Source organism: Maniola hyperantus, chromosome 13 (genome assembly GCF_902806685.2).
Source record: "Maniola hyperantus chromosome 13, iAphHyp1.2, whole genome shotgun sequence".
Classification (NCBI taxonomy): domain Eukaryota; kingdom Metazoa; phylum Arthropoda; class Insecta; order Lepidoptera; family Nymphalidae; genus Maniola; species Maniola hyperantus.
The window spans coordinates 2,632,301-2,651,199 of record NC_048548.1 but is presented as its reverse complement, the minus strand read 5'-3'; the positions used below and the strand labels follow the sequence as shown (position 1 = coordinate 2,651,199).

The following is an 18,899-nucleotide window of genomic DNA, read 5'->3' as shown; positions in this document are numbered from 1 at the left end:
GGTATTTAGTACCTAGGTGGCTAGGTAGTACTGGTTTGTAAAAGCAGGTAGGTACCTAACCTAAGTAGGTACCTACCTATAAGAATTGAATAAAAAATATTTCCATTTATATTTCTATGCAAGACAAAACTTTAAAATATTTGATTAGTTATTATAAATCTGGTTTTGCAAGAAGTAAAGTCAAAGATGCCTAATGAAACCTTCGAATCGGCAGATCGATTGGTTTCTGGACTTAAAACCACCTGTCATTTTTTGTTCCTTCAAAATCAGCTGTAATACGTCAAAGCCAAACAAAATAAAGATAATATTAAGTAAATCCTCGTCAATAATAATTTCAAGTTTTAACATTTTTAATACCGACTGTTTGTTTATGGAAAATGCTATGGATCTAATAGCGAAAATATTTAAAATAAGAGAATACCTACTGAATCATGGCTGCAGCTTTCCAGCAACAGATATTTGCGTTAGACGCGCGGTTCAATGCGTACAGGGCTCCTGGGAACCCTAACTTTAGTGAGTTTAACACAGAGGTTTTCAGAACTGATACCTATTGAGAATGGTTTAGTATTAGTGTGTCTATTTAAGTTCTATCAATAATTATTTGCAATCCTTACCAGACTAATAAGTAGGTACCTACCTTTTTTAAGTCCTACCATAAAATGGTTGCAAATAGCTGGGTAGGTAACTTAAACACTACCTAGTAGAAAAAGAAACTCCTTATTAAATGAAATTTATCAAGATAAGTAGGTACCTACCTAATAAAATTTAGTATAATAATGTAGCTAACTTATTTCAGAAACCTTATACATTCGCCGAAGAAGCCAACTCCTTAGAGAAAATGCAAAATTTAAGGTACCTAACTTGAAAGAAAATAACATCAATATTCTATTATACATATATCACACACTAGCTTTACGCACGTGTTTAGTCGACATTAACCCGTTGTAGTTTTCTATCTGAAAATTGACATTATTATCATGCAAAAAGTTTTGTATGTGTTTTTACAGGACATAGACACCATAAAGAAATACATAAACATAAGAAGTCAGCTACTGCAGAGAAGGTATGGAGTTCAGGACAATATATCCATCAGTTCATCATCTTCATCTCGCCAGAGGTCTAGCAGTAAAGTAAGTTTGGGTTAAAACCCTGTAAATATTAATGTTTATGCTATAGGTTTATTATATTGTGTAAAAGTTAATTTATATCAAAAAAGGAGAGGAACAACCAACGGAAAGGTGGATGGATTGTGTGAAAGAGGATATGCGTGTAAAAGGGGTGGATAATACGTTGACGAATGACAGAAGTGAGTAGAAAAAAAGACATGTATGTTGTGCCGACCCCAAGGGATAAGGCAAGGAAGAAGAAGACTTTAAAACCTATTAAGTGTACTTTACCGTTTAAACTATTGTGAGTGATTTGCATTATACATATATATCACACACTGGCTTTACTCACGTGTTTAGTCGACGTTAGCCCGATTAAACACGTGACTAGTCTTGAGTACTAGTCTTGAGTTCGCGAGTCACAATCGCGGAATCGAACTGAGTCCCTGTAAAAAAGAACCCCAGATGGGTTCGAAACTAGTCAGGCTAACGTCGACCAAACACGTGAGTAAAGACATTGTGTGATATATCTATTATGTATACTTTTCAGGCGAGCTTGGCAATAGAAGACAGTATTACAATCAATGCATCAAGTGCATCAAAAAAGAGTGACAATACAATATCGGAAAATTATGCTTTCACCGGGGTTCATCATATATTTGATCAGGTACTTTATTAATATTATATTTGAGGAGCTGGTGAATAAAATTGTGTAATTACCCTTCTGATAAAAATACTTTTTTAAATCTGAACCTAGCAAGCCTAAAATTGTGGTAGAATTGAGTACTAAATTTCATGATTTTAACCACTGAATACAAATTTAAATTTGTTTCCAAGCAAAATGCAATAAAAAACTGCTAAGATTGAGTCTGATGCCTTGATTTCTATCAGAACAGTATGATTACAGTAAAGGAGATGGGCACTCTCCAAAACATTGATTTCCACAGAAAAATAAGTTTATGCGTCACGATGAAACTTTTACCTTTGGGTTGGTTTTCCTGTGTAAACTAATAATAAATAGTATTTTTGACCCTAGATAGCGGGGTTATTGCGTATTGATGAGTACCCTAACATCTCACTAAAAAAACAAGGAAATGAAAATACTTCTTTTTAGAATAATTTTAAAACCCCTCTAGTTTCTAGGTTTCTATTTGTCTTTCAAAATACTAACTATAGTAACTAGTACTTTGTATAGTAATTTTATTAGATTTATAAAGTTAGGTCTCTTGGTATTTTTCACTATACAACTACTGGGGCAATTTTGGGCCATCTCCTTTCGGGTTTGAAAATATCACGATTTTTGCTGGTAATGGTTTCAGATCCTTATTTTGTTTCCAGCACACAAGTCAAGTGAGCATGGTGAAGTTTGCGAACAACGATCGCTCCAAGCTGTGCTGCGTGTCTCACGACGGCACAGTCTCCGTTTGTGACGTCACGTCTAATCCACCGAGAGTCTCCTTCATTCTGCAGGGACATACGCAGCCTGTTACTGGTAAGTAGTTATATTTTTGTAGCTGTATGGAAAAAACCCGCCAAGTGCGAGTTGACCATACACCGTGGGTTCTGCACTCGGGTATTTTTTTCGACATTTTGCACGATAAATCAAAAACTATCCATAAAAATAAGTAAAAATCTGTTTTAGAATTTACAGGTAAAGCCCTTTCATATCATACCCCACTTGGTATTACTTTGAAAATTGAAAATACAAAGTGTTTGTTCATAAACACATTTTAATTTTTTTTGTGATGTACCCACCAATTCATGGTGTTCGATCAACAAAATTCCATGGTTCTAGATCAACGGGAAGTAGTCTATAGGTTTTCTTGACAGACACAACAGACCAACAGAGAAATAATTATATATAAGCCATTTTTGGTGGTTTTAATATTTCATAACAATTTGCTAGAGAATCAAGATAGTTGCGTGCAGAAACAAGATAGTGCCCTGAATGGCATGCTGCTGGTGTAGGATGCATGTCACAGTGACTAGTATACTCCTGGTTTGTGTCAGGCTGCGACTGGTCGGCCTCCAACGAGCTCGTAGCGACATGCGCGCTGGACGGCATGCTGCTGGTGTGGGACGCGACGGCGCGGCGCAAGCTGCGCGCCGTGCAGGACCAGCTGGGCGCGCCGCTGCTGTGCTGCGCCTTCCAGCCCGCCAACAACAACATGCTCATTGTATCCTTTCCACTTCATACAGACCCATTGGTCTAGCCATCTGCTTTAGTTAGAAATAATAAGTCTGAGATTCTAAGAAAATGAGAATTGTGTTTTATTCATTTTATATTAGCTGATGCCCGCGACTTCGTACGCGTGGATTTAAGTTTTAAAAATCCCGTAAAACGCTTTGATTTTCCGGGATAAAAAGTAGCCTACGTCATTCTCCAGGTCTTAAACTTATACCCTTGCAAAAAATCACGTCGATCCGTTGCTCCGTTACGATGTGATTGAAGGACAAACCAACAAACAAACACTTTCGTATTTATAATAGGGGTAGTGAAGTGATCTTAAGAAATTAGTGAGATAATAAAGATCAAAGTTCGCTTTTCCGCCCGAAGTGTGTCAGAATCGCCGATGCGCTATAATACATCACAGCAACTGAGCGGCGGCGTTCTAGATATAAAACAATTATGATATGTTATTGATTTTAAAAGCAGAAATAAATCATTAGCGAAGGCTCTTGAAAGCGTCCTTGCAGGGTATCTCTTTAATCTCTAATCTCTTTTCGTGTGAAGACTTAGAAAACGAGACACAAATTGTATAAATTTTTTGATAAATTGATAAAAAAATTCTTAACACACTAAAAAGGCCGGCAACGCAAGAGGAATGGTGGAAATTCTCAACGTTTCTACAGGAATATATCCCCGAGGTAAGTTTTGTTCCCGGAAAAACGAAGGATTCCACAAGATTTTTACTATAATATAATAATGCGTAGCTACAAAATTACTCCTCACGCCCCATTTAAACTTTTTATGTCAAATTTAGGTACGATTTTAGTCCTTATGTTAAAGGTGAACCGTACTTTTGACATGACAGTTTACCCATAGAGTTGAAATGGCGCGTTGTCATTTTTTACGGACTATACCTACTTTTTACCTGAGCAAAGTCGGAACGGGTCAGTTATAAACTAATAAACAAACACACTTTCGCGTTTATAATATAGGTATATTATAAGAGACTAGCTGATGCAAGCGACTTCATCCGCGTGCACAGTAGGCGGCCGAAAGTAGTGTACATCGACCTTTAGAATGATATTTCAGCTTAGTAGAGCGTTGTCTCAGTCACTCATACCTATATGACGTTTTGTCGGTCTCAACAGAGACTACGCTCTACAAGTCTGCTATCTCCTAAAGGTCAATGTACATTACTTTCGGCTGCATACTGTATTTAGGTTTCCTAAATCCCGTGGGTAGGTATATAGGTAGTGAGATACAATCATCATCCTACTCGTAGCCTACTCCTGATACATTTCTGATACTCTCGAAGTTTAGTTTTGTGAAGGTTTTCCCTTGTTCGTACCGCGTGTGAACTGCACACATATGTTATGCTCCTCGCAGGCGGGAGCAGCATCCTGGGTGGGCGCGTGATGGCGATAGCGTGCGCCTCCAGCGGCAGGATATTCTGGGCCGCCAATGATAAGGTAATATCTACGTAATACTGTATTGTATTCTATTTCTTAGTATCGTGAATCATATGATAATATTGATTTTTTTGACGCTGGTGATAAATATTGTGTTTTATACGTAGCTCTTTGTCCATCGTGTTTAGGGCATGATAGTGAGCTACCGCATCTCGGGCACGGGCGGGTCGCTGAGCAAGCTGCGGCGCTGCAGCGTGGGCGGCGCCGTCACCTGCCTCAGCTGGAGCCCGTGGCTGGCGCGACACCCCGCGCTCCTCGTCAGCGTGGCCGATAACTCGCTATACTTGTTCAGGCACGTACAGTTCTGTGGTTCAGGCCGTGATAGTGCCTATAGAGAAATGCGGTAATCTCATTAATAGCCCTATAGGTACATTGTACGAACTGATGCGCTCGGCGATCTGCTCGCTGTTGGAGATTTGTGTTAAATTGATAGGCCTAAAAGTATTGCCAAATAGGTCTACTAAGGGTTCAAAAAAGTTGATAAAATGACATCTCACCAGTCATGATTGACCCCTATACTGTTGATTACCTCATGCACTTTTTCTCTATAATTTTTCCTTTATTGTTGAGAATATTGGTCAAAAAGTTCTGTAATCCATCTACCAGGATAACAGACCGTGAAGGCAGTCTGGTGCTAAAGAAGCGCTTCGGCACGCGGCACGAGACGGAGCTGGTGCGCTCGTCGTTCTGCCCGCTGATGTCGTTCCGGCGCGGCGTGTGCGTGGTGAGCGGCTCGGAGGACGCCGCGGTCTACTTCTACGACATCGAGGGCCACCACCAACATCCCATCGTTAACAAGCTTCAAGGTAATGCTTCATTTTAAAAAGGGTACATTGTACACTTGTCTATAGTTCAGTTTTACGTGTTTGTGTCCGTCCACATTGCCAGTAATCACTATCTTTTCAAGGTTCTCTCCTTCTGGCAATGTAACCGAAATAATCGAGGATCCTCTGGAGACACGTGGTTGATAGCCTTGCATTATTTTTAGCTGCTTCAGTAACTATGCGTTGGTTCTATGGGCTGTCCACGGGATTCGGAGCATGTTCCTTCAGCATATCATCTCGAAAGCGTCATGTGATGTTGCTGACGTTTTTGAGATGTGGTGCTATTAATACGAATACGTTATTCGTTTGCAGGTCATGCGTCGCCCGTGCTGGGAGTCAGCTTCAGCTACGACGAGAGCCTGCTGGCGACCAGCGACGTGTCGGGGCTGGTCATCATCTGGCGCCGCAGCTGACCGAGAGTGCCGCACACCTTCCAGCACTTCGTCACTGGGTTATAGGAACTGACCGACACTTTGACGTCTGCACAGAGCGACCGTGCTGCGAGTCCTGACTCGGACGGGAGACTAGTCAGTAGCGCGGGGGCGTCCCCACCCTGATTGCCATCTCGACCTGTCGCATACTGTACTAATTTCTGTAATTTTATCAATTGCTTGCACTCTTCATAACTAAATTGATGAACTATTGTATCTCATGCGTTAATTGTAATTAATCTATAAATATATAAAAGGAAAAGGTGACTGACTGACTGATCTATCAACGAACAGCTCAAACTACTGGACGGATCGGGCTGAAATTTGGTATGCAGATAGCTATTATGACGTAGGCATCCGCTAAGAAAGGATTTTTGAAAATTCAACTACTAAGGGGGTGAAATAGGGGTTTGAAATTTGTGTAGTCCACGCGGACGAAGTCGCGAGCATAAGCTAGTATTATAATATAATTGAAATAAAAGGCATATAAAGTCACAATTTTAATTAATTATTTATTTTTTCATATAAATACTTTTAAATACAGTCATCATATGAAAAAAATACTGAGTTCCATATAAATAACAACTTAAAAATTTATCATTATTAATTATTCATTTAATTGGACAATTCGTTCAAATAATTCCTTGTTATCATGTAAAGGTAATCTAAACAAATCCATAGGTTCATAAAATTAGAGATATTCTCAAACTGATTAGCATAATATAATTTAGAAAAGCTAGTAATTTTACCGATCGCAGGACCATAGACTAAAAAGAAGTCCCTCGTAGAAGATATCTTCCGAACTAACTTCAGCTTCTAAAATCTAACCTACCATGTAACTTCAACGAAATGAACATCTACCGCGTATATACACCTGTACACTAACGAAACGTTTCTAAACACTGTAAAAAATATAAGTTCAGAACAATAAACACGTACGAATAATAAATTTTATTAATAAAAAAATTTCATCTCCGATAACTTTTAAAATTATATTTACAGCAGTATAGTGCGCGCAAAACGAGTAGTCCAATCTGAACACGAGGCGAGTGTACGACTGCGCATTTTGCGTTTTGTGTATTTAACCTTTGGTCTATGACCTGCACAGACCGCTATGTTGCAACTTCAGATTGGTCTGCTTGTTCTGCGATCACTGTAACTAAACAACTAAAATGCGATGATATGGAAATGAGAAAAATTGCACATGAGGCTCACACACACACACACGCTTGGACGAATTGCATAATATTCGATGACTCGGCGTCACGATGCGGGGCAATACAATCATTCGGTGCACAATTGACTAAAAGTTACATTTATACACCCTTCTGTTAGTTAATTTTGTCGTAGTGTTATTCTAGATCTATGGCGTGCTGTTAGTATCGAGGTAAGGCGTAAAGTTGTGTAGAGGTATGTAATGTATAAATGTGATAGTACTAAGTAAATATGTTGTGCCGCCGAGGTTTCATATCCGCTTTGTTGACCTGTCACCACCACTCATACATCTAAAACACTTACCTAATATAAAATTTTACTTAGTATAGAAATTGGCTTTGAATTTTGAACGTTCAATATTTACGGGCGCAACCCAACCGTGGCTCGAGTAGACATTGCAAAATGGTACACTAATATTAATAAAATCAACCTACAGTCCGTACAAAATGACTACTCATGCGCCATTTGAACTCTATGGGTCCAACTGTCATGTCAAAAGTACGGTTCACCTTTGAAATAAGGACTAAAATCGTACTTTTGACATGAAATTTGACACAAAGATAAAATGGCGCGTGAGGAGTTAAATTTTACGCGTTATATATGTAATTTTTCGAAAAGTTACAGGCGTACTCAGAGTTGCTTAATCGTTACTTAAGTTTAGTTAAAACGAGACAGATCTATATCTCTCACATAAATCTGTCTCGGTTTAACTGAATTTTAAGTAACGACTCTGAGTACAGCGGTTAGCAATCTTGTTGCTCGTCAAAAATTGTATGGTACTTTCTGACAAATAACAACGTTGCTGAGTATCTTCTCGACAGATTACAGATAGATTGATTAATTTCAGTCGGTAGCAACGTTGTAATTTGTCCAAAAAAAGACCATACAATTTTTGCAAATTACAACATTGCTAAAAACTTATCAACAGATTACTAAAATATTGTTTTCAGCCGATAGATACAATAAAAGTAGATTTTGCTCGCAATTAACGTGTTTTAATTCAAATCTTTTAGTTTTTAAGTTGGACTGCACCTTGAATGTTATATTTATGTTGCTTTCACAATTCCAAGATGGAAGATGTTTTCATTGTGCGTAGGTGTGATTCACAAATACGATAAAATTTAGACAATACGCTTGCTCAGATACACGTTACAAATCGATGTCGAATGTAAAACTACCAAGTTAAAAGTATAGATATAATAATATTGTATCAAAGTATAAATATTGTTAAAAATTTATAAATAAAGAATTTCATCATTTAAAATATTATAACCTACATCTAGGTACTCTAAATAATATAATTGCAACTTCGTTTTTTTACGAATTTAGATTGCGGTATTTTATTTATTTGCACATGTATCCGACAAATGGTTTAGACTATACGATTTACCTACATTTTATATTATGAAATAACAAAAATATTACGTATACTTCTAGCAAATAGACTTGGTTTCTACGGCTGTATACAACTGAGTAGGCCACTTTCGGGGCATTTCGTGAGGCGTCGGCCTTACATAAGATCCTAAGTAAATATTACAATAATCAAAGCGCTATATCTACATAAATAATAATTATTACCATTTACGGTTATTTGTACCATAGTTTTGGGTTGAAAAATCACTGGTCCAAGCCGTGATGATTATTCTGTTTTGATTGAATATTGCATTGTTTTTTAAATTCATAACTGTTTTTGAATTTGAAGATCATTTAAAAAATTATCGTCACGCGTAAAATGATTGAATTCCGATATGTATAAAAATGTCATGCAAAGTAATAAATTTTAATACTAATCGAACACTTAATCAATAAGACGGTTGGTAATCTTAGATTATAATGGCATTATCATAGCACAACGGCCACACTACTGCCGCTGCATATATTTGAAAACTATGTACAGTACTACCACTTTTATAGGTTGCGCCGATGTACCTGTGCAGAAATCGTAATTTTGAGTGGCGTGAATATATCTCAGCTAATTATAGTTCGCGTCTGTTTGCTATTACAGTTGCCTACGCGAAATGTTTTGTACGCGCGAGATAGGAGTCTGTTGCTCGTGTTTAAGATCTTAACATCAAGCAATAAGGTCTATATTTCATTAGTGTCCATTCAGTTTTAGTCTAATAAAAGTGATAGTACTGTGTATTATAGGGTCTAAACTCAAAACCGCGACATCGTCAAAACACTGCGAACTTGACGTGCTTCGCAAAACTTGCGGCGAGCTTTGCACCCCAAGTTTGTTTATGCTTTGCGCCACGAAATCGTGCAGCGCAGTTCCACGGTGTGAATCCACATCGTGGTTTTCAGTTTAGGCCCTTATGTGCACAAGGGGGAGCGAAATGATGCTTTGGGTTAATGCCTACAGTGCTGCGATGTTATAAACACTAGCGAGAATAGAATAATGTTTATTCGAGGTATTAGAAACATAATGTGGGCAATAATTGTCTACTACAGCAGTGCAACACCTCGGACAGGTAGGCCAAAGAAGACCGCGACACATCCAAGGCAAAGTGATGTATTTCATTGTTCATATTTCAAATATAATTAATAGATTCGCAATTTTGCCATGGATGTGAGGAACAGTGACGTAAGCATCATAACTAAAGCTCTTTGCCTCATTTCGATAAAATTATATAATTTATTTGAGTCCTAATTATCTCCACCACTGTTGGTGGAGCGCTGCACGCACAATATGCGGAAACGTTAAAGTGCGGAAACCTGCCCAGATAGAAATTGAAAAAGAAAAGGGGTTTTAAAAGTTGAAACAGAACACCCACATCCCGTTGTCACATCACCCCAGCACTGCACTGGCCTTTATTCGAGTATTTAAACACATGGTCGGAACTTTTAAACTCCGCTATCTATATATTTTTACACTCAATTTCACTCCCCACTCATTCTTAAACAGAATCCCTAATACCACGGACTCATCCTTTGCACACGGCGAATTTTTCACGTTCTTTTTAAACGCGTGAGACCCAACTAAAACGTCTTAAAAAGCCATTTCACATGTCAGTTCACGAGTAGACGCAGCACGCTTTACAAACGCACGCTAGCGCGTTTTAGTTGCGCCTGACACGCTTTAATGGCATATGGAAGTGTCGCCGTGTGCAAAGACAAATCGAATATGCGCGCTGTTTACGCGTAAAGGTATATACAATATGAAATCTACATCTACTGTTTTGATCTACTTAAGAGATATTCGGTGTTTTGTTCCGCTCGAGCGTGGCCTTCGAACTGCTCTCTATGCCGGAGTCCTCGTCGCCGCTGTCGAGGACGGTGCCTTCTCCCTTCACGGGCTCGACTTTGCTCGAACTTTCATCCTTCGCCTCAGTATTCTCCTCATCGGTGAGGATTATGTTTTTCTCCGGTTCGTTGGTTGGCGGAGGTTTGGTCCCGGAACTTTTGCCGAAAGTGGAGAACGTCGGTTCGGGCATGACGTCCTCGCAATCTTTCGGGACTGGTAACGCCATTGTTATTATCGGGGTTTCGTCCGTCATGACGAGTGGGGGTGGGGTGACTTCGGCCGGTTTCTCGTCCCTTCGTTTCGGTTTGTCGAGGACGAAGTTGAATACACGGTTGTGTCGCGGGGAGGGGACGTGTGGGCTCGGAGGGAGGTCGAGTTTCAACTTGTCGCGCGTGTGACGTAGCCCGCCCAACGATTCGCCTCCTGGAGAGCTCGGGCTAACGGACTCGCTAGAGCTGGCGCTGTCCACTAACCTCCAACACTGATTGGAGTCGGAGTCTGGCATTTTTTTGGCTTTGAAGTCGTCGTCGGTGATGGATCCCGGGGTGATATCTTCGACGCCGGAATCCGGGGTGGTGAAGTCTAGGGAGGGTGTGGTGGCGGGTATGCTGGGGATGGAGGGCACGTACGTGGCGGTTAGCGGGGTGAGCGGGGAGGGTGGCGGCGGGAAGTCTTCGAGGTCGCGAGGCTTGAGATGCGCTCCGGGGAAGAACTGTGACGACATCACGCCGAGACTCTCGAAGGGCCGCGCCGATGACGATATGAAGAAATCTTCGTCGTAATCTGAAAATATTCGTTACATCTTATTTGATTTAAACGTCGCAAATTACTCACCGATTTTATTGTAAATTAAAAATAATTTCATTTATCTTAAGTGACTTCAGAAAACTTATATGAAAATGTCAAAACAATATTGAAACATTATTGCTTTAAGCGATGGTAGTAGGGCCCCAGTATCATATAGTAGCTAGTGAACGAAACACAAACCTGCCCCCAGCGCGATTCCGGCTCTCAGCGAGAACATGTCCAGCGGGTTGGGCGCTCCGAACAGCTGCCCGTAGCCCAGCTCCGCGTCCTCAGCACTCGTTGGGTCCCATTCTGAGATAATGGAAATGGTTTATAATTTTTTTATAAGTCGTTTTACCTACACTTCAAGAAATCTAAATAATTTTTAAATACCGAAAGAAAAGAGATAATATGTATTTTCATTCAGTACTGAAGCGACTGTTAGTGTCACCTAGTAAGCGACACATTGCAGTTATGGCAATGTCCGGAAATTTCGCTGGATAATGAATGAAACTACGTGGATATTTTGCTGAAAATGGATAATAATTTATATGATACTTACCGGAATAAGTAGAGAAGTCGGGCAGGTAAGAGGCGGGCGAGTCGGCGTCCACGTCGGCCGCCTCGCGCGGGTACTCGTACACGCAGTGGTACTTCTGCCGTTTGAACACCACGCGCTTCTTGCTCTCCTGGTGGAACGATACGTATATATATATATGGTACTTGACACTTTGTCACTAAAGTAGTGGTTCCATGGGCTGTATGAAGTATGAACGCAACGCATGTTCCGTACTTTTGATATTTTAGTCTTAACACGTGCAATATACAGGCTGTAACCAGATGCTGGCAGAAACGAAACTCCAGTGGCAGTCCCACGAGGAAGGCACGAACCACCTCATCGCCTTCCGAGCCAGACGCTGAGTCCCCCGAACCGGCGGATGAAGGCACATCACCAGACCCCGTGTTATAAAATAAACAGCACTAACCGGCGGTTGCTCTAAGCTCCGCAGCGAGGATTTAGATGGCGTGGCGCGGCAGTCCCACGAGGAAGGCACGAACTCCACCTCATCGCCTTCCGAGCCAGAGGCTGAGTCCCCCGAACCGGCGGATGAAGGCACATCACCAGACCCCGTGTTGCTCGGCTGAGAGTTGCTGTCCCGCTGCTGTTAGAAAATTCATATTTCTTACACAACTCATTTTTCATCAAAAGTTTAACGTATTCCAAAGTGGCCATTTGTGTTAACTTCGATGTTTGAATGCATTGTGATTTTCAACATATCTTTTCGACTGGTGATATTTCTAGGTGGGTATGGGCTACGGCTCATGAATACTCATGATTGCAGTGAATCGTATCATTAACTATCTATTGTTACACATCAAAAAGCTGAAAAGAAACTATTCTGCCAGTGAAACTGTAATATAGTATGAGATGTATGTATGGACAAGATGACTGTACAACTAAATGTGACCAACTTACTATAAAAAGTACATTTAAAATTACAAGAAATCTCGTAACGTATAACATAAAAAAACTCATTCAAATTAGAGAGAAGAGACAACTATGCATTTAGGGTTCCGCTAGCTATAAAAAAATAGTATCGTAAATTGAAATAGGAAATGAAATGAAATCTTTATTAATCAAACTCAATACAAGATTTATCAAGGAAAGTCCCAGTCCGTAACTTACGGGAAGAAAGGGAACACACACTTAGGGCCTGTGCAGACACGGGAGTATTGTCTCCGAATGACAGAAGTCCCTCATTATTGACTAAGGAGTTTTGTCGTACCTACTATTAGTCCATCGTATTATGGGATGGAACTGCAGCGCATACGATTCGTATGCGCTGCAGTTCTTAGTGACCCATTTTTGTCCTCCGCAGACAAAAGTCCCCGTATTACTTATTTTTATATAGCGAGCGGAATCTTGTACTCAAGCAGCCTATTCGACACTAAATATGATCTGAAATATAAACAACAGGCAATGAAAGCATATAAGGGGGTCCAGGACTTACGTGCTCAAATCGTGTGGAAGGCACGACCGCGGTCTCGCGCCCGTCGCCGTCCTAAGCGCCACACAGACAAACGTTACAAACACATGCAGGCACACCAACACCGATACGGGGTTACTACATACACATTTACAAAATTATATATTTTTTGAAGTAAAACTTTTTTAGACGTAATTCAATTCAAATATTTAATATTTATTTAGCGGCTTTTCTATTTATCTACATGTCAGTCCCATATTCGCGTTACTTCTTTCCGCATTTAATATGGCCGCCAAACAGAACAGATGTTTTAAGGCCACCATCTTTTATCGAAATGTTTTAATGTACCAAGTCGCCATAGAATAAAAGTTTCATGAATACGTAAAAATTTTACTTCAAAGGCGCATAAGATTACACGCAATATTTATTTTTTCGATACATTTGCTCGTAAAGGGGGTCTTTTAAATTGGTGACCGTCAAACGAGTGGCTACCATTGTGAAAACTTTAAATAGCATATAATGCCCACCAAGACTTTTTCTTTTTAAAAGCAAAATTTAAAATATTTAAATAATTAATTTTAAATATTTAATTTATTTTTTTAAAATTGCCTAAAGCTTTAAATAAATAGATAGTTTTATCTAGTATAGATTATCTTAAAGAAGGCAAACACATACTTCCAAGTTCCAACCCACACCACTGTAAAACTATTGCCAAATCATAAAATAGGTTATCTACAAGAATCCACACCAAATATTGTAAATTAATCATATTATAATAAATGAAAAGTAGAAATAATGCACCCACAAAGAACCATTCTGCAAGCACAAGTGCTTCTTCGCTTGTAACCCAATCTTCCACAAATAGACAAGACTAAAAGCAGTGCCATCCTTTTCATAATGTTATCTGAAGAATGGGATAGCATAATTTTTAGTCCAGTCAAATTAGTTTCAGAATTTGGCACAACCAATTCAGCACCAATATAAGGACTTTCATTCACTATGGGGGTTTATCAAAAATAAAAGTTAAAAATTATTTATTTACAGATTTTCTTACACTTAACTAATCTACTACCAAGTATACCATGTCATTAAATTATCTACTGTTCAACTTACCTTCCAGATAAATTCTCCGCTGGAGGAGTTGGTGGAATGCGAGTCGCTATCACTGTCCCACTCTTTCAGTATTTCAGCTGTGGCATCCGGTTTACTGTCCTGCTCGCACTCGGGCGAAGTGGGGTCAGTGGGCGACTCTTGGGTGAACGAGGTGCTCATTATTTCGGTTGCGGGACCTAATATGGGTAAAAAAATATTAGTGTGTATGGTTGACAAGAGCTGTTATATTTAGCGGCAATTTTAGAAAAAAGATCAAAGTTAATCTTGGAGAATTTCTACTTTTAAACTATTTCAAATTTTTCAAAAGAATTATATTTAAATATTTGTACTTATCTGAAATTAAATATTCCATGGCCAGTTGATAGCAAACACTAAAGACATAATTCAAACTTACCAGTAAATCTAATATCGCTTAAGAGAGGGAAATATGAGTCGAGCTGGCAATATTTTTTCTCGTTCTGTAAAAAATCTTCCGTTAGCGACGTCACTTGCTTCTCTTCTTGAACAATACCATTCGCATCCAACCTGTCTTCGTATAACTGTTCCATAGTTATCGTGGGTCCTTCGAGGACATCGAATGTATTAGCGGGACTTTGGGTAGACTCTGAATCTGTTGCGATTTCAAGGGACTTTTCCGAAGAACAGGCCGTTTGGTCATCTTTGTTTACATCAGTGACACCAACATCATTATCATCAACATTGCTCTCCATCAACTCTTCAAAAGTTTCGTTGAGAAAATTCACTGTGGCGTACATTTGGTTACCACCATTACAATTCACACTTGTACTAGCTTCCGGAGCCTCTTTATCTGATATCAAAGCTTTTGTTTCGCTTTCATTGATTTGAGTATTTGATTCAATTTCCTGAGAAGTCTCCAGAGCAACTTTCGGGCTTCGTTCTAAAGAAATATACGCTGCAGCGGGTTTAGCTAAATTTGTTTCTGTAGCAAATTCACTATCTGAATCATCGCATTTTTCTTCCATATGCCCATTGACCCTCTGATCGGAATCTGTGCTATCGTTTTGCCAAATAGTTTTAACCGGCTGATAACCGGTATGAGAATCGTAAGTGTAATTAATGTCCATGGAATTAACCCTCATGTGAGAGTCGTATGTTCTGTTGGGGCTCACTGTGGATGTTATTAAAGGGCTCTCGGTTATAATTATTGAATGCGGCTGTTCAGTCTCTTCTTCTATATCCAAGTCTGTGATAAATACATTTAACGGTTGACTATTATCTATTCGAGATCCAAATAAATTCCTAAAATTAGATGAGGCAAAAATGGGAGATTCTGATTCGACGACGACGCAGTTCTGTGATGTATTATTTAAATCTGGATTTATTTCAATCCTTTCTGCGCCCATTACGAGATCACTGAATATTCTCTCATTTTGAATCAAAAGAGTGCTAGCGTCAATTAATGACGATGCGGACTGCGGACAACTATTTTGTACAGAGCTTTCAAAATCTCTAAATTCTTCTGAACTTTCTCTGTTTTCCAAATTTTGACTTGACTTCCTTGAATGGATATCTTGCGGCCTTGCCTTGGCCGAGCCCGCAAAATCCAAATATGCCGGTACTGACAGGTCTCTGCTCCCTGTTGACACCTCTCTATTGATTTCCAAATCTCTATTAATTTCTGAAACTTCTCTATTGCTATCTAATACTTCTCTAATGATTTCTGAAACTTGGCTATTGCTATCTGATTCACGCGTATTGCTATATTTGCTTAACGTTTTACTTTCTCCCGCTAGTAAAATTTCGGAACTCGTGTTAGAAGATAGATGTTGCGGTCGTACCTCCGCTGATTGAGAAAATGTTTGGAAATTGGGCAAACTATTCGAGAGTACAGAGCTTTGCGTCTCCACTTGAGGTAATTCAAGCGGTATTGCCTCGGTGTTTTCATCCTTCTGAATGGGTACGATAGGAGTGCTGGTTGCAGAATACGCCATGTCTCTGAACAGATTATTTGTTGTGCTATTCATTTCATCGTTGGCTTGTATAAGTTCAGAGGTTTTACTTTGATTCACTTCATCTGGACTGGTGGTGGGATACGCCAGGTCTCTGAAGAGATTATTTGTTGTACTACTAATTTCATCTTGGGCCTGTTTAACTTCAGAGGTTTCACTTTCATTCACTTCACCTGGGCTATCTTGTAGACATGATAGTTCTACACTATCCATCTTTTTAACACACGGTTCTGTCGTGAGCTGCGGAGTTTGGGGACTTTGATTTGGAGAAATATCTCTTTTGTCGACATCTTTAGGTGGTGTAAAATTTATGGTATCGTCTTGGATTGGGGATCTCCTGACTTGTTCAGGTTGAGCGAGCATCCATGCATCCTCAAATGCGGATACAAGTTCAGTAGTACAGTTAGAGTATGAAGGCATTCCAGACATCAGAATTCCATACGCTAAATCTTTCTTGGAAGGATCTTTCATCACGGGAGTTGTAGAGCCTGCCGTTTCCATTTTCTCCTTCGTATAAGTGTGGTTATTAGCAGTGATCGAATCGCGTGAAAATGTTTCACAGACTTCTGATTTGCTGTCGTGGATGATGTACGTGGAGCAGTGGCTCGGGTCCTTTTCTTCGTCGTTATGAGTCAACGTATCTTCGCTTTCGCTCTTATCCTTGTCTGGCTCCGCTTCGATATCCAATGGTATATCGGGATCCATAGCGAGATCATCGAAATTCTCCTCCACGTTATATAAAGTATCGTTCGAACACCACGAGTCGATACTGGTAGCTTTGGACAAGCATTGAGTTTCCGACGGTTTGGATGTCTTTGCGTCGGTCGGGACGGTCGTTTTCGAAACAGTGGATACACCAGCCACGTTATCAGATATTTCTGGAGCCGACGTGTCTGTAGTCGGACTGAGAAGGAAAGGCGATACTTGAGAGAGCCTTTCGCAGTTCGAATCTTTTTCATCATCTTCGTTTTTGGTGTAAGTTTTATCGTCAATCGGTGATTGGACATCCTTTGATTTATCCGGTGAACTGGCATTCAAGCTATCTGCGCTCATTGTCGGTCTGCAAATTAAATCATCCATTATATAATTTCTAACAAAAACCATTCTGTTATCAACATTAAAGTTATATTTATAAAAATGGTTTAACAATAACATGCATTTAATTATAGTATGAATTCCAAGATATTAAATGTAGCGTACACAAGTAAATACATCCTAACAGTCAACCGATATTTCATTTTTTGTGGACGAGGCGGCATTACGGTTCTCGCACCAAGTGCTGTCACAGAATTTGTAAGGATTAACTCACTCCTTGCTGCTAGGCTCCCTGTGCAGGGTGTAGGTGCGGTTAAGGTCCTGGGATTGTATGGTGTAGGTAGAGCCAGAGAGCTGCGGCGCCGTTTGCGCACCGGTGGGCAGATCTGTTACTTCATCCGTCGAGTTGTTACAGGGTTCCGGGTAGCTTGCTGATGACTCTGTCTGGTTTGAGTTGTTCCCTGACAGAATTGTTCATAAGTTACCTTCATTTATTTTGTAATCCAATACAAAAAAATAAACAAATATTTGAAATATATTGCCACAATTGTGATTCAAAGGTATGAAGAGAAGAGAAACATGGCTGATTTTACAGTTTTAGCCATTAGGAGAAATTGGCAGAGTGGCGATAGGACAAATGGCGCAAGAGTGCAAAGGACGGTAGACGTGTTCTCGCACACAGGATCGAGCAAAGACGTACTACAAAAAATATCAAAGTTGCCGACAATTTCAGCTATTTTACGTGGCCGAAAACTTAAATAAGATTGAATAGCTATAGGAAAAAGTGTCGAACAGCTTAGACAGAGCTTGAAACGCAAACACCTTGTGAAGATATTTCTTAATGATCTTATTACTAATACTACACATCGAATAAGGTATTTTACTATTGACTAGGTCACTTACAGGGATCGTCGTTTTCGTAGGCGCATAGCTGCGTGCCAGTCTCTTCCGCGATAGGCGATAGCGTGTAGTATGAGACTAGGAGTTCGGGCGGCGGTGGTAACTCGGTTATTTCGGTTTCAGGCACTGCTGGCTCTATGCCTGCCACCTAGTGTATTGAGTATATGTCAATAGGTTGTTGCTAATTAATTTCAAGTCTAAATTCACAACGTAATTGTTCTAAGGTCAGATAATCAAGCGTTTGGCGTGGCGTGCCATGCGGCTTTCAATCACATATTCATAAAGCCAGATAACACGAAAAGCCACTGTCGTTCTGGCACAGCATAGTGCCTTACCGGTTTAACGATATGGTACGAACCACAAAACGCTCCTCACTCAGGCCTTAGGACTCTTTTTTGGGGACGCTGGCGTTGCGTGTCGCGTATTACGTTTCGTCGCGCGTCGTACTAAACTATTATAACAAGCAAATGCTTCTGCATAAACGCTCTCATACTTGGCAAGTGCGACGCGACGCACCACTCGACGCGCAACGTGCCGCGTCTCCAGAAAAGAGCCCTAACGCGCAACGCACACCTGCAGAGTGGAGTGCAGCCTAGAGACACAGCATAATTTTAATTGATAATAACTCAAACCCTTTACTGTGCCATA

At 40.0% G+C, this 18,899-nt stretch overlaps 2 protein-coding genes across 4 annotated transcripts in view; one reads left to right on the top strand and one right to left on the bottom strand.

Moving 5' to 3' along the window:
• The first annotated feature begins 269 nt into the window (after nucleotides 1-269).
• On the top strand, nucleotides 270-8,084 carry LOC117987599 (WD repeat-containing protein 13-like). Its single transcript, XM_034974633.2, has 11 exons — nucleotides 270-513; nucleotides 797-852; nucleotides 1,008-1,130; nucleotides 1,657-1,773; nucleotides 2,445-2,598; nucleotides 3,117-3,283; nucleotides 3,914-3,974; nucleotides 4,663-4,745; nucleotides 4,874-5,037; nucleotides 5,352-5,551; nucleotides 5,882-8,084. Exons 1-11 carry the CDS (start codon nucleotides 432-434, stop codon nucleotides 5,980-5,982), a joined length of 1,308 nt encoding a protein of 435 aa, XP_034830524.1. The 5' UTR covers nucleotides 270-431; the 3' UTR covers nucleotides 5,983-8,084.
• LOC117987835 (uncharacterized) overlaps nucleotides 6,490-18,899 on the bottom strand; it is a 52,919-nt gene continuing 40,509 nt past the window's right edge. For 2 of the 3 annotated variants that reach the window (XM_034974900.2, XM_069502764.1), the window contains 9 exons: nucleotides 18,255-18,399; nucleotides 17,626-17,812; nucleotides 14,741-17,376; nucleotides 14,347-14,522; nucleotides 13,258-13,308; nucleotides 12,232-12,408; nucleotides 11,808-11,934; nucleotides 11,447-11,557; nucleotides 6,490-11,242 (listed from right to left, as the gene is read on the bottom strand). In XM_034974900.2, the coding sequence (XP_034830791.1) occupies nucleotides 10,404-11,242; nucleotides 11,447-11,557; nucleotides 11,808-11,934; nucleotides 12,232-12,408; nucleotides 13,258-13,308; nucleotides 14,347-14,522; nucleotides 14,741-17,376; nucleotides 17,626-17,812; nucleotides 18,255-18,399 (4,449 nt within the window). In that variant the 3' untranslated portion in view covers nucleotides 6,490-10,403. The remainder of the gene's footprint in view (nucleotides 11,243-11,446; nucleotides 11,558-11,807; nucleotides 11,935-12,231; nucleotides 12,409-13,257; nucleotides 13,309-14,346; nucleotides 14,523-14,740; nucleotides 17,377-17,625; nucleotides 17,813-18,254; nucleotides 18,400-18,899) is intronic. The other variant, XM_069502765.1, reaches the window with a different exon arrangement.